This window comes from Aulonocara stuartgranti (assembly GCF_965226115.1).
Source record: "Aulonocara stuartgranti genome assembly, chromosome: 22".
NCBI classification, from domain to species: domain Eukaryota; kingdom Metazoa; phylum Chordata; class Actinopteri; order Cichliformes; family Cichlidae; genus Aulonocara; species Aulonocara stuartgranti.
The window spans coordinates 28,634,984-28,649,620 of NC_138957.1; the positions used below are offsets into that span (position 1 = coordinate 28,634,984).

At 38.7% G+C, this 14,637-nt stretch overlaps 1 protein-coding gene across 1 annotated transcript; it reads right to left on the reverse strand.

Annotated features, from left to right (window-relative positions):
- Nucleotides 1-443: 443 nt before the first annotated feature.
- On the reverse strand, nucleotides 444-13,879 carry LOC309698458 (putative ATP-dependent RNA helicase ddx6). The gene is made up of 13 exons (XM_082520905.1): nucleotides 13,714-13,879; nucleotides 10,460-11,586; nucleotides 10,264-10,368; nucleotides 9,297-9,426; nucleotides 8,615-8,761; nucleotides 8,360-8,454; nucleotides 8,126-8,248; nucleotides 7,590-7,718; nucleotides 7,207-7,323; nucleotides 6,883-6,946; nucleotides 6,680-6,781; nucleotides 5,569-5,782; nucleotides 444-4,494 (listed from the first exon to the last, which is right to left on the reverse strand). Exons 2-12 carry the CDS (start codon nucleotides 10,700-10,702, stop codon nucleotides 5,574-5,576), a joined length of 1,464 nt encoding a protein of 487 aa, XP_082377031.1. The 5' UTR covers nucleotides 10,703-11,586; nucleotides 13,714-13,879; the 3' UTR covers nucleotides 444-4,494; nucleotides 5,569-5,573.
- Nucleotides 13,880-14,637: the final 758 nt, after the last annotated feature.

Here is a 14,637-nt window from a genome sequence, read left to right on the forward strand (position 1 = left end):
TAAAAATGGGTTATATACTGAACTTAGAGGATAGACACAAGGTCTTAATCCTATTGTGCTAATATCAATCAGATACGAGTACCAGCATTAGTGTCCACACTATCGATATTTGTATTGATCCGCCCACCTCTCTCCCCAAAATACAGCATATCACTAGGGTTTGGATAGCTCAGTAGTCATAAAAATGAAATGTTTAAATTCAGTATCTGACTCATCAGATTGTTAGAGGCCCTAAAAATATCCTGGAAAAACATTTGTGGAATCAGAACTGCCAACAATCCAACAAACTGACATTTCAGATCTTTCTGCTTCTTTTGGCGTCTTCAGAGCACAACATGTTTAGCTTGGTCCCATCAGGTCGCTACAGATGTTCATCTAAAGTATGTGTGAAGTTGTATGGAATCAAAAAGGTGGAGAAATAAACAGCCAACAACAGCAGCCAGTAAAGTTCAGGTCAATTTATTGAGTTTCTTATCAGGCCCTGAATATGCGTTTCCATGTTACAACAATTGAGGACAGAGTTGCTGGAATATACCTTGTGCCTCTTTAATGCATTTTGTAGGCAAAGAAACCCAAAAGCATTTTTTAATAGTAACAATGGAAGAACGTGTTTTTAAATGTCATCCAATCAAAATCATTTCAGTGAAAATAAAAATGGGTGAAATTATGGGAAAGAGGGAGGAAACATGGAATCTTGTTTTATACCAATTCAGGTCCAATCTAGTCATGGTTTTAGGAAAACAGGGCCAAAAAAAAAAAAAAAGTACCAGTAAGTACAAGGAAGGAGAACAATTCAACAAAAGGATAATTTAAACCAACACTTATCTGCCAATTTAGATCATAAGCACCCACTTCTACTCATGCGACTTTGTCTTCATCTACTTTTAATTTTACCGCCACTGTTCTGCATCGAAGCTGCAGGGGGACTGCTGCTCAGCTTACAGCAAATCTGCTGAGTGTGTCATTAAAATCTGGCAAAAACCTCCAGCAGCAGTGGTCGAGTCTATTTTAGTGCAGCAAATCCACGGTAGAAATATTAGCGGCATTTAAGCCTTTAACACTAATAGTCCACATTAAGATGTTAACTTTTGTTTTACACCAGCAGGGAAAAAAGAAAATTCATTATAGTATCCAAGTCCTCACCCTTTCTCTGATTTTAACTTTGAATATGTTTCTGATAATATCCCTGCCTCCCGCCCCTGTCAGCACTCCATTTAAAGAGTGCCAACACTCACATACAAAGACTTTATGACGACAACAAAAACCAACATTCATGACTACATTCAGCATAACTTCCTCTGTGACAGGTTAAGCCCGACAAAACAACAACATCGACTTAATGCTGTAGTTTCTATCGGTTACGACTCTCCCCCCCCCCAATTCAAAACATTCGACTGAGTCGAAATGAGGCTGCGCTCGTTACTTTAGAGTGTAAGAATGTTACAACTGACTGCGCAAACAGCAAATATATAGCTAAGAAACAGCTGGCAGATTCATTTCATCTCATCCCTAAAGTAAAAATCCAACCATTTCACAAAGATCTCGGGTGTTCAGCTAAATATCTAATTTTCTGTGTCACAGAGGAGTTTATGGACTGACTGTCAGGGAAGTGAGTAGGAACACAAACCACTGAAGGGGGAAAAAAAGAAAACAAAAAGAAAATCTCATTAGAAATTATTTTGTGTGTCCACAAACATCAACTTCTGGAGCAAGCGGGAGATGGAAAAAAACAAAAGGAGAAAAAAAAACCAAAAAACAAATCACATCCCTGACAACTGTAAACACCCACATCAATACTTAAGACATCGTACTTGACCAACAAAACAGTCTGCACGATAAGCTCGCGTACACGCAGCCTCGAGCTACAACAACAGGTCAGTTTGATTCTTTTAAAATCATGCATGAGTAACAAATTTGGCTCCAAATCAACTGAACCTGTTGGATTTATCCACAGAGATAAAGCTGTTTGGGTGAGGCTGCATGTAAACACGATGACTCCTTATCAACTGCACACACACTCTTTAAAACACACATACCCACAAACACACACCCACCCCAGATCAATCAACTCGCACGCACGCACGCACGCACGCACGCACACACACACACACACACACACACACACACAGATCCCACATCAATCAACTCACATGCACACACACACGCGCACACAGATATCCCAGATCAGTCAACACACACACACACTCGCTCATACGACATTCAACTTTTTTGGTTTTGCTTCAATGTAAATCCTGAAAATCTATTTCAAGGAAAACAAAAGGAAACAATACAAGTCTACTTCCTCTTCCACCAATGAAGCAAAGCATTTTCATTTTTTCTTTTTCCTTTTATAACTGTAAACAACGAGTGTAAACAATGAATCATTTACCATTTTCTTTCCTCAAAATGATTCAGAATACCTCGTATAAAGATTGCCCTACTGGGGGAAAAAAATAAAATAAAATAAAAATCACGGCACTTTGATCTTCCATCACACAAACGTTGAACAGGTTCAAGGAGATCACAGTGCTTCATCACTTTCCACAAACTCTTGTTTGTTTGTTGTAACTCTCTGGCAGTCAAAACATAAACAAGTTTTCTTTTTTTCCCCCAACTTCTGGGGGAGAAAAAAAATTACAAATAAAACAAAATCAATGCTTTTTGACTATGCTTCAAGTCCCAGAGAGATGATTCAAGATGCTCGGTGAGCATCTGATAAAACACTTGGCTTCTGCAAAACTCACCCCAAAAACTCCAACGGTTACCCAGTGCTAAAGCCTCACCCTGTCCCCACCCCCCAAACTGCTTAGAGCAACAAAAATAAATCTTAAAAAGCAAAATTTCTTTTTAATAATTCGTGATGATCTGTGAGGGGGCAGGGGAAAAAAAATAAAAAATAAAAAAAAAATAAAAAAAATCAGCTGCCCATTCAAAGATGCTACAAGTTTGCTTAAAAGAAATCTACCCCTCATAAAAATTGTCACTTAAAAAAAAATAAAAAATGTGTAGGCTGTGGAGAGAAAAAAAAAAAAAATTGTTGCCGCACGAGAGAAAAAAAAAAATTAGTTGTTTCCAATTGACTTTATATGTGGTCTTTTAAAGACTGAGCGGGTTTCATTCCTCTGTGGTTCATGAAACCAGCTCACATCCAGTTTGTATTTCATTAAAGCAAAGCCTGAAGCGGAGCCTCTACTGCAGCAGCAACGTGAAGAGCTTGGCATTAAACCACCGGGCTGCACAGCTATTATTGGCAACTAATACATTCACCGACGTTAATTTTGTCATGAGGGCTTAAAAACACATTTCCACCGTGCGTTTCCTCGATTAAAAAAAAAACAAAAAAAAAAAAACAAGCAAACAAAAAAACCCCAAAAAAACCAAAAACAAAAAAAAAAACAGAAGCTGTGTGGGGAAAGAAAAAGTTAAAAGTGTTGTTTTGCACCAATCGTGGACATGCTGAAGCTCATTTATCAGCTGTTCTGAATGAGTCTTGAATGCATCATCCTTTTCAGGAAAAGAGAACATATTTTCATCCAGCAGCTACAGCGACCAATAGATTTACACTATTTACCAGTCAATATATATATTTTTTTCTTAGCTGTAAAAGAACAACAGCTTTAATTTAATGAAGCTGCTACTCATCTCCCATGCTGCTTGTGTGTATCTGCAGGCCAACATACTCTACGAATCAGTACCGGGGCCGTCTTCTCACATTAGCTCTGCTCATGTTTTATTCATGGTGGAAGGGAAAAACAGTCACGTAGTATTTAAATAAAGCTGCCCTTTTTTTTTTTTTTTATTGCAACGTTCACATTAAAAACAAACGTTCACATTCAGGATGGTTTTGAGCCATGTTTCTGCACACCTCTCAGCGGGAGAGCAGTGTGTTGTCCTTTTTTCCTTTGCATAATGACTAAAGTTTCAATAAACTCAGGTTACTATTGATTCGTCTTTGTGCTCGTACTCTGCTGCGTGACAGTCGGCAGCAGGCTATGAATGGATGAGTGCACACGGGAGTCAAGTAAGGCACTTAAGTGACCACAGCAGTGTGAGTGGACAGAGTGATGGCTGGTGTAAGTGCACCACTTTAAAAAAAAAACAAAAGAAAACAAAAGAAAACAAAAAAACCCAAAATAGACCAACTTTGCTGCTGGAAGTGAAAACTGTCTCCAAAGGCGACGGGTTCAAAACAGCTCATTTCTCTAATTCTAGGAATTGTTAAGCTTTCTCGCGGTCCCAGCTTGGTGCAAAGCACACTTTAAACCTCTAAATGTATAAAATAATGAGGCAGCTCTTGTTGAGGAAAAGCTAAAGAAATGCTCCAAAATAAAAACAGCCTTTGTTTCTTTTTTTGTTTGATTTTTTTTTTTTTTTTTTTTAAGACATCCATTCCACAGGCTCGGAAAACAAGTGACGAATGTAAAAATGAAGAGTTGCCTGAAGCCTGGGTGCAAGCGCTGATGTCTGTGCAAAAGCCCGGTGTGTCTCAGCGTCCTGAGGAAGAGGACAAAACATGGATTAGGAGCACATCGTCAGTCAAGTTACCAACACAAGGAGCCACACTGCATCTGAAATCATTCACTACTCACTTGGGTGGGCTGTATAGTGAGTCCGGCTATCTTTCAGTCTGAGTAAGATTATACCCTACATGGCATTTGTCCTCATAGGGGTAAGAATGACTTTGATAAAGCAAGTGGAAGGCCACACATTGACAAAAACTCCCCCCAAAAAAACCAAACAAACACGACACAGAACTGGTAAGGCAAGTTGCTGCAAACTCTTCCATGGATCAGCTGATCCTCGCTCCATGATTTCAGTCATTAAGTGTTTAATTTTTTTTACACATCCTTTTGTGCAAACAGATTAGTCCATCCTGACAAAGCTACAGCTGTTATGATTTTTGGGAGAGATTTTAGGCCGGATTTTTAATATGCTGCATCAGCATAACCACCTCTGCAAATGACAAAGTTAAGAGAAGAAAAATTTAAGAAACTGTTTTGTGAGCCAATCCCAGGCATGTGTCCCCTACCCTACAGCATTTAATGCATCTCACAATGCCTCAGGAAAAGTAGTGTACAGCTGATGTGCACTGCCCTCCACAGAACCCCATCATACGCTGAGCAAACTATTTTTTAAGCCAGCTGTGATTAATAAATGTAATTGTGTGCCAGCAAAGACATAACAGAGACAAAGGCGCGAGTAGTCTCTGACAGCATTTCATTTTACTGATCTAAATCTTTCACAAATCTAGCAATCTTTGGCAATTTTTTTTTATATAAAACTCTGTTTTTTTCTCCATGTTAGAAATCTAGTTCACCGCTTTCTTTGCCCACCTCTACATGCCCAAAGTTGCTTGCCATTTAATTTAGCTCATGCTAAACTATATATTTAAAAGGTAAGGAAAGCATTTTAAAATGAACTTGTTCACATTTAAAATCATGGTAAATATTGACCAACTATCACCCTGAATTTACTTTTAATCATAGCTGTGAAGCTCAATACATAGAACTCCCGGGATAGGGAGCAGTGAATGATTTCAGACAACCTCGCTTTTTCTTGGCATTGCACCTGTTTTAGGTGCTGTCCTGTTGGCGCTTCTCCTCGACCTCCTCCACGTCACAATCTCCGCTAGTTGAGTGGTACTCGGCCACATAGAGGCTCTTGTCGATGCTGCTGGGAATGGGCTTAATGTCGGTCACCAGCTGGTCTTCAATGGCCTTCAGGTTGAAGCGATCCTCCGATGTGATCAGGTTGATGGCCAAGCCCAGGTGTCCAAACCGCCCTGAGAAACATGAGAATGTGGTTAATATACAATGTCCAGTTTAAACTAAAAACAAAGTATGTCATTAATATTGTGGGGGAAAAATAATCAAATAAAATAGTACAGTAGAGAAACTGTTCCCAAGGGACATCAGAACATCAAAACCATGACATCAGTCACAGTCTGAAGCGCTGTGAGCGTGTCAAACATGAAAAAACAAAAAAAACAACCCCATGAATTTGGCAACTTGTGCCACGTGGCGAGACGTCACAGATGTAGATTGCGAAGTCCAAGCCTGTAGTAAAGCTTTAGTTTTGTGCTTTCTAACTAGTTTGCTTTTTCCTGTTTCACTTCATGTGGAAATTTTGGTTTGTGTTTACTTTCATTTCAGTTACTTTGCAGATTGAATTCACTCGTTTCAGTTTAGTTTTTAAAATAGTATCATAACACAGACCATATTTTTCAGAGGCGGCTTTCACAAGTTCAGAACGGACGTAAAATTACAAAAGTACTTTTTGAAGGCAGTTGAGTCACAGATTAAAAGCGCTAAAGCCTGACATTTACTCTGTTAAAAACAGGGCAATTGTTAGAGCAAATAGCAGTTTATGCTCAGCACTGTCATCCTTACAGGCAGTAACACCAGTTTTTGTAAAGCTATGACACTCTTTTCAACTGTGGCTTTAGGGTTAGCGACAGGATATTTAGACCTCTGATGGTTAAAATGAGAGTTTTAACTGTGACATAAGAAAAGAAACACTTTTCTCTCATTGTGCATCAGGGGTTGCTGTGCGCCATGGTTTCTAGCTAAATACAAGCCAGTTATAAACTTTCAAGCATCCTGGAAAACAATTTCATTTACAAAAAAAAAAAGCAGGTAAGCTTTAATGATTTACATTTACAAACAAAAACAAAACATACCTGATCTTCCAATACGATGCAGGTAAGTCTCTGCGTTCTTCGGGAAGTCGAAGTTGATAACCACGTTTACCGCCTGGATGTCAATTCCTCTGGTGAACAGATCTATTGGAAGGCAACAGAAGATTACAGCAGTGCTACAACATATCCTGGATTAACTCTGAGGCTTTTGTGATGCACAAGTAGATATTCCAGTTAAAACTCACCAGTGCACACCAGATTTCTGCACAGTCCATTTCTGAAGTCGTGGAACACACGGTTTCTGTATTCCTGGAGAAAACAAATGATCGCAAATCATTACTTATCCAACATCGGGATTTGCTTTTCTTCAGCCTGAAGAAAATGTATTCCTCATTGAAATATTCAGGTATTTTAATACCGTGATCAAAGTAATTTTAAGGTTTTAAAAGAATCTAACATTAATATTTATATAGATGGAGGATTACGAGCAGGCATATTCTTTTATTTTGCGCCCGTCATTCATTTGAGAGCCCACTAATGTTCTGTTAGCATAAAAACATTGTTCTCACCTGCATCATTTTAGCGTGGATGTAGAAGCAGGAGTAGCCCAGCTGAGTGATCTTCTTGGCCAAGAGCTCCACTCTCTGAGTGGAGTTACAGAAGATGATTGACTGGTTGATTTGAAGCTATGATGGAGAGGAGAAAAAAAATAAGTTATTCCTAGCTCAGAATGAGCCTTTGAGGGCATTTTCATCTGTGGAAAGTAAAAGCAATAAGCCTGTGTTTCCTTATCTGATAAAACCTTTTAAAGAAAGGAATTAAAATAAAAAAATAAAGGTAAAGGGAGTAAAATTTAATCAGGAAACACTGGATTAACACGGGCTAACTTGTCACTTTGAAAGAAGTGTACTTGTGGTCACAAAGTAACCGCAGTTAACAGAGAGTCGGTTACCCTGGAGAAGAGTGTGTTGAGGCAGTGAACTTTCTGCCTCTCTGTGACGTAGGCATAGTACTGAGTAATGCCCTTCAGAGTCAGCTCCTCCATCAGGTTTATCTCATAGGGCTTCTGAAGGTGCTTGGCCTACAGCAAAGACACAGAGAGATAACAGTTCACACAGTGCTTTTAAAAATGTGTTTTCAGAACTGTAAAAGCTTCTAGGACATTTCTGTCATGATCATTTTCTGCTCTTCTTTATGGAGAAATTTCTTTTTGGATGCACTGTCACTGAAACCACCACACAAGTAGTACCTGCTTAGATACTCAGAATTTCAAAAAAGACTTGTACAAACAGTAAAAGCAATCGTATCCTGTGACTGTAAACTAAATTTGCTTTAGCTGAATCAACCCTGGAAATGTCCACAACAAAGAAAGAAACAGATTTGGGCGCGACAGGAGCGGAGCTCGGTCTGCAGTGTGAGCTAAGTGGAGCCAAGTGGCTCTGAGCCAGCAGGCTGGACAAGCAGCGCAGTAATTAGCCGTCTACTCACCATGAACTTCTGCACACTGATGGGGAAGGTTGCAGAGTAGAGCAGGATCTGTCTGTTCTTGGCCAGGAAACTAATAATATCTTCAATAAGCACCACAAAATCCTGAGACAGCAGCTTATCCGCCTGAAGAGAAACGGAATAATAATTACCACGAAGCAAGCCTCTTTTCTTACCCGATACAACACAATACATGAAATAACAGCTAGTTTCTGAAATGACTTTACTCATATTTACCTCATCCATCACCATCATCTGGACTTTATCCACCTTTGCCACTCCCTTCTTTATCAAGTCCAGGATCCTGCCAGGCGTGGCAATGACCACATGCACTATTGTGAAAACAGAACTATGATTATCATCAAAACTTCCTTTTTACGGGGCATTTTGTGACAATATTTAACAACAGATAACACACGGAATTCAGAGTGACAGCCTCCATAACCTCTCATGGATAAAAGTACCACAAAGCTGGTTGATATGAATCTTTACCGGTCTCATCCAGACGCATGATGTCATCTCTCAGGTTGGTGCCCCCGGTGGTGGCCATTACTTTGACTCCTCCCAGGTGTTTGCTGAGCTGGATGCAGATCTGGCTCATCTGCAGTGCCAGCTCACGAGTGGGCACCATGACAATGGCTGGAAAATTTATAAAAAAAAAAAAAAGAAGTAGAGATTACAAACATGATAGATGGTATGTGATTTCACAAGCTGTTTTCACACATGAAATTAATCTGGCTTTTTAGTTTTACAGTTGTCCTTTCTGCTAGGCAGCACAAAGATGGCCACTTGCTATATTAGCTGTGCCTTCAAACATCACAGAGACTTTGCACTTGAGAACTTAAAGGTTAATGTCAGGCTGAGGTCCATCCCCGTTGGCTCAGTCCTAGAAAAGATCTGGGCTGCAATGCATGTGTGAAATCTGCTTTGAAGGAAAAACATAGAACCAACAGAAAAAACAAGGCTGGCGAGACAATGACGATGCATTAGCTTCTCTTTCTATAGCACGTGCTTTGTTTCCTAGACAAACTGAAGGAAATGCCATGTCAGGTAAAATGGAAGCATAGGAAAACAACACAAGTTAAAAAACACCTTAAAGAAAAAGGTAGTTAAAACTGTAGTCAGTAAAGCTTATATTTGGAGTCCACCTATAAAACCAAAGGCAGTGCCTCACCCTGTATGTGGTCCTTTTTCAGGTCTATCCTTTCCAGCAGTGGGATGAGATAGGCTCCACTTTTCCCTGTTCCATTCTTGGCTCGGGCCAGAATGTCCCGTCCAGACAGGGCGATGGGAATGCTCTCCTCCTGCAAGGAACCAACAGGCAAACCGTCTGTCTCATTACACAAACATACTTGCCTTTTTTATTTCATGGACACAAATGAAATGTGTGTCTTTGTCTTACATGTTTAAACCATGGCATTTGTGCTTTTAAGGTAGACCATAAAAACAACCCGAATTGTGTCAGCATGTGTAAGCATCTCTCAAATCAAACAAACAAAATAAAATGTATAAAACTGTATGACCGTACAAGTAACCCAGGTTTTTTTTCCCCATCATCCACAGTGATAGTTAAAATTAGGTAATGGAGATAAAGCCACTATTGTGTTAGATTCTTGTAATAATTCACTTGTCTTGTCACCAGGCTGTTACATTTTTATGTCAGTTCACATTTATATTTTCTTTTCAGTTAAATTATATTTAAAGTTTAAGGAAATTATTTGTTTAATAAGACAAGATTTGTAAAGTTTAACAAATCTGATTTACTTTATAATGAGAAATAATCCTGATCTAAAAAGTGCACCACATCAACCGTGCTGCAGATGATGTTTACTTTTAATGTTAATTTTTGATGAGTTTTAAAGAGAGTACAAAAGAAACAGGATGAAAACACCTATTCTTTTTAAAAAAAGTCAAATGCTGACGCACAAATCAACTGATATTGGCGTATATACTGTCAAAAATGATTCTCCCCCCCCCCAAAAAAAAAAACCACAACAGAATACAGACAAATGTGTTTGTCTAATACAGAAATGCCCAGCAGAATGGTTACATGTGTTGGGTTTTCTGTCAACATAAAATTGTAAGTTAATCAATGGGGTCTATTTGGAAAGAAGATAAATGATAATAAATATTGAGCATACCTGAATAGGGGAAGGTTTCTCCCAACCCATCTCAAAGATGCCCATCAGGAGTTCTCTTTTGAGACAATAATCTTCAAACTCATTCCCCTTTGTGGACGTCACATCCTGCAGTGGTCACAGAAATGGTTAGGACATCAGGAGAAAACCAGTCTGAAGCGAAAGCATGACAAGAAACTGAAATCAAATTTTAACTCACTGAGGTTTTGACCCTGTTGTCTTTGGGAGGGAGCTGTAGGCTCTTTTTCCAGTCATCTCCAAACTTAATACCACCTCCGTCCTGAGAGGCTCCTCCTGCTTTCTGGGGAGCACCCAAAGTCTTTCCTTGAGTTGTTGGTGCTGGCTGGACTGCAGCTGGTTTGGTCTGCCCTCTGAGCTGCCCGTTCTGCTTATTCAGTCCCATGACGACCGGGCCCACACTTTCTGTTCTGGCGGTTGCCATTTTCCCTGTTTTTGTCTTCTTTTTTTCTGTCCTTTGAAGTATTAGATTTTTGCGTCTTAGGTTTAATTTTTAAAAATTCTCTTCAGATGTAAAAAAGTTTAATAAAGCATTAACAAACGATATTCTCTCTCTTTTTTTGTTTGAAGTCCAAAGCTGACGACAGAAGTGGATTCGTAGTATTTACATATACACACGTACGTGCAGTTCGGTCCCCTTCAACAACAGAGTGACTGACGTACACAAAACAACCAAAAAAAAAAAAAAAAACTTTTTACAGAAGAGCTCTTCAAAATGAAGAGAAATTTGCATTCATATGCATGAATATACTTGTCCACAATATAGAAAAATTATATGTGAACAAGTATTGAAGCAGTTCAAGTCCTGAAACAGAACAACTAAGGCAATCTGAACTTGGGGATCTTCAATATAATCTTACTTCAATACTTAAACTTCTCTTTGTGAATGGAACAGTATTTCTTATTTCCACTTTTGAGTCCATTAGAGTTGCTCAATATCCCTGTTCTTGACAAAAAAAAAAAAAAAAAAAAGGAAAGTAAATGCCCAACTTTGTACAAGTATCTCCCCAAAATTATAGTCCGTAATGCTTTCTGTTTATTTCCACTGTGTGGGTATAAGTCACTCCAAAAAAATGGATCCTGAAATCAAAAATCACACAAGGGGTAACTGAGTCCAAAGCCCAAAAAGCTTTCCACCCTTGCTGAGTCTTCAGTGTGTGTGGGGGGTGTGAGTTTCCTTTCTCCTCCAGGTGTTTGACCCTCTCTCCTTCGACACTACAGGTCTTCAGCTCAGTCTGAAGTGTGAGAGTTGTGGCCTGATCGCCTGCTGCCTCCTCAGAGTCAAAGCCAACAACTCAGACTCCTCACCTAAAAGAAATAAAAGCACGAGATTTTACATTTTTAAATGACCATGAACAGCTGACTCTAAGTCCCAGTTATAAGTAGTTTACCTATTTACTCTCTTGATCATCAGTTGCACTGAAGATGACATCATAACCCAAAATAGGTAAATAATGATTACAAAATGAGAAAAAGAAGCAAGATCTCATAAACAAACAATTCGGCATTTTTGGGATGTTTGCATTTAAAGCCATCAGGCTGCCATGTTTAACTCCTTATCAGATTACTTGTAATTTGATTTCTTTGCATAAAAACAGGTAGGACTCACAGTGGCCTCCATAGCTTTAAAGTTGCCCTGTTCCAAAGTAGACACAAACACTAACAAATATTTTTTGTTCCGTTTTGTTGGTAAATAAATTTACTTTCAGCGCTCGTTATCTGTGACAGCAGAGATGACAGCGTAGGTGGGGATGTTCCAGATCCTGTTTTAACTTTTCATAATGCCACCAATAAACCACTACTGTTTCAACTGAAAACTACCTCTAACTAAACAAAAGGGAAATTAAAAGGATTCGCACCATCAAATTTTACAGGAGATTAAAACTCCTGAGTGTCAAAGACATGCCTGATCATCTACATCAGAATTCCCTACAAAATTTGAGATCTGCAGCTTCTCATTTCAACTTATTGAATTGCAGATATCGCCAACATCCTGCAGTCAAAAACAATACACAAATCAATCACAAAATACACTAATGTGACATGTAGTCACGTAGCTGGGTTTCAGAGGGGTCTGTGGTTATAATGTACCTATGACATATATCTAACCCTTAAGTCTAATCTGTTCTGTTAAGGGTGTCTCTGAAGAAATGTTACACACAGTCAGTTGGCTTTGAAGTAATGGAGCAGCAGCTACAACAGGCCACACAGAAACCTAGTCTGCCAGTCATTCTCACATATTTGACAACGGTTAAACTCCAAAAGCCCACAGATGCAAAAATGCACTGGGAAAAAAAATTCATCATCAAAGCGGACTTTTCTTTCGAATCTACTGTTACTAATATTTATTAATTCTTTATTTAAACTGGCAGCATTCTTACGTGATTTCATATTAAATATTGATGCTAAATGCAACATAGTGAAATAATAGTGCTATATTTTTAAGAAGTGAACAGTTAGTAGTAGTTCGTTTATAAGCATACAGATTAATTACAGAATACCTACAGAGTAACTAACTAATGAATATTCAGTATATAGAAACACTGAATATTTCCGTATTAAAACACCATACTCAACAGGCTGTGCCACTTTTATTAAAAAGCTCAAACTGCGTTTTCGGCTTCTTGCAGACCCTTCCCCCTTTAGTTAAAGTTGTTGAGAATCTGCTCTTTTGTTAGTAAAGTTGGCCGACTTCTGCCCTGAACAGTGATAAATAAAAGCGGCAGTTATTTGCAGAAAGCGACACGCTGCTTCAGCACTCCGAGGTTAGAGAGGTGAACCTGCCAGGTGGCAGCCCTCAGATTAACGAAGCCCAAACTGTCAGGATTTTCTTCTTTTTTTAAATTGAGTCTATCCTTTACTGAGGCTCAAATCAGCTTGAAACAAATCAAACAATCACAGTTTGAATCGATTGCCAAAAGCTGCTCACAGCGTCATAACTTTACCAAGTTTTTTTTCCTCCACCGTTCAGACTGCACATTAGCTTAAACTTAATTTTCACGCAGTTTTCCAAACGCACTCTGAAATTAATTAACTTTAACACACCAAAACAATTACTTTGGATTTGATAAACTTTACATACCTTAATTTATTGATTAATATCTTACATTAACGCTGCCTCTAAGGAGAAACACTGAATACGTTATGCTAACGGAGCTAAAGTTAACGAGCGACTGAGCCGTTAAAACGTTCGTTCGTCTTTTACTTTTTATGATCTTTTAATTTATCATAACGATAACAATGCGATAAAAATGTACTTTGACTGGGTTAATTCTTTTGCAATGTTTCCACTAAAGCTTCATGGAATACGGCTATCCTCCGGACTAATTTAGCACAAATAACTCCACTCGCTAACGTTAGCTACATGCTAATCTGCTCATAGCACCTCAGATGTTTTTTACAGAAAGTAAACGCCTCAAAGCTCCGCAAACCTACCTTTATTGTTTTATTTTTCTGCAACGAACACTCACTGCGCGGTCGATCAACTATTTCCTTTACAATAAGCTTCAATCACTGATTTTTTTTCTGGATATAAATCTCCTCTATTGTGTTTCTTCTTCCTTTAAATCAACATGGTCGCCTCTTCTTCGTCTCCTCTTCCTCGTCGTCTCTCTGCTGTTTATCACACGTGAGACTCCAAGACGTTGCTGCCACCTGCTGGCGCACCTAGTTACTGCTACATAGGATTTATATTTTTAACTATAATTATATTATTCATATGTTTATTTTTATATTTTATGGAATGATTAAATAAAAGTTGAATATAAAAAAAGCTCTGTAAAGCGATCAATATAGCATTCTCATTGTGTACTTTATCTAATCAGCCACAGAGTTTTCTTCTCAGTCATAAACGCACCTTTTTGTGACTTTTATACAAAGTCACAAAAAGTGCCTAATTACCTGAAACACAGCTCACAGTTGTTTTAGATCTTTGCCCACACATTCTTTGCTCAAGGTTACAATCACCTACCGATCGTAATGGGTTCAAATGAGTTCAAATATGCACTCTTACTGCTCTGACTCCTTAACATTGTAAACCTGTTTCCCATAATGTTTGGTACAGAGATGAATGGTAAATAAAAGCTTCCTAGCTCAGGCAACATTTCTGGCAGCTAACACTGAGGGAGCAACAGCTACATTCTTGCTAAAAAAAATCTAACCTACATCCCAGAGAGTGTCTATAATAGAGGGTTAATTTGAGGATGGGTACCTAGAGGGATGAAGTATCTCGGGATTAGGCTAAGCCAAGATATGGAGGACCTACCCCAACTCAATTTTGACCCAGTCCTACTAAAAATAAAAACGTCTAAGGAGCTTGGAAAGAAAAGCGTCTGGACTTCTTCGAGGTGTTTGAAGATG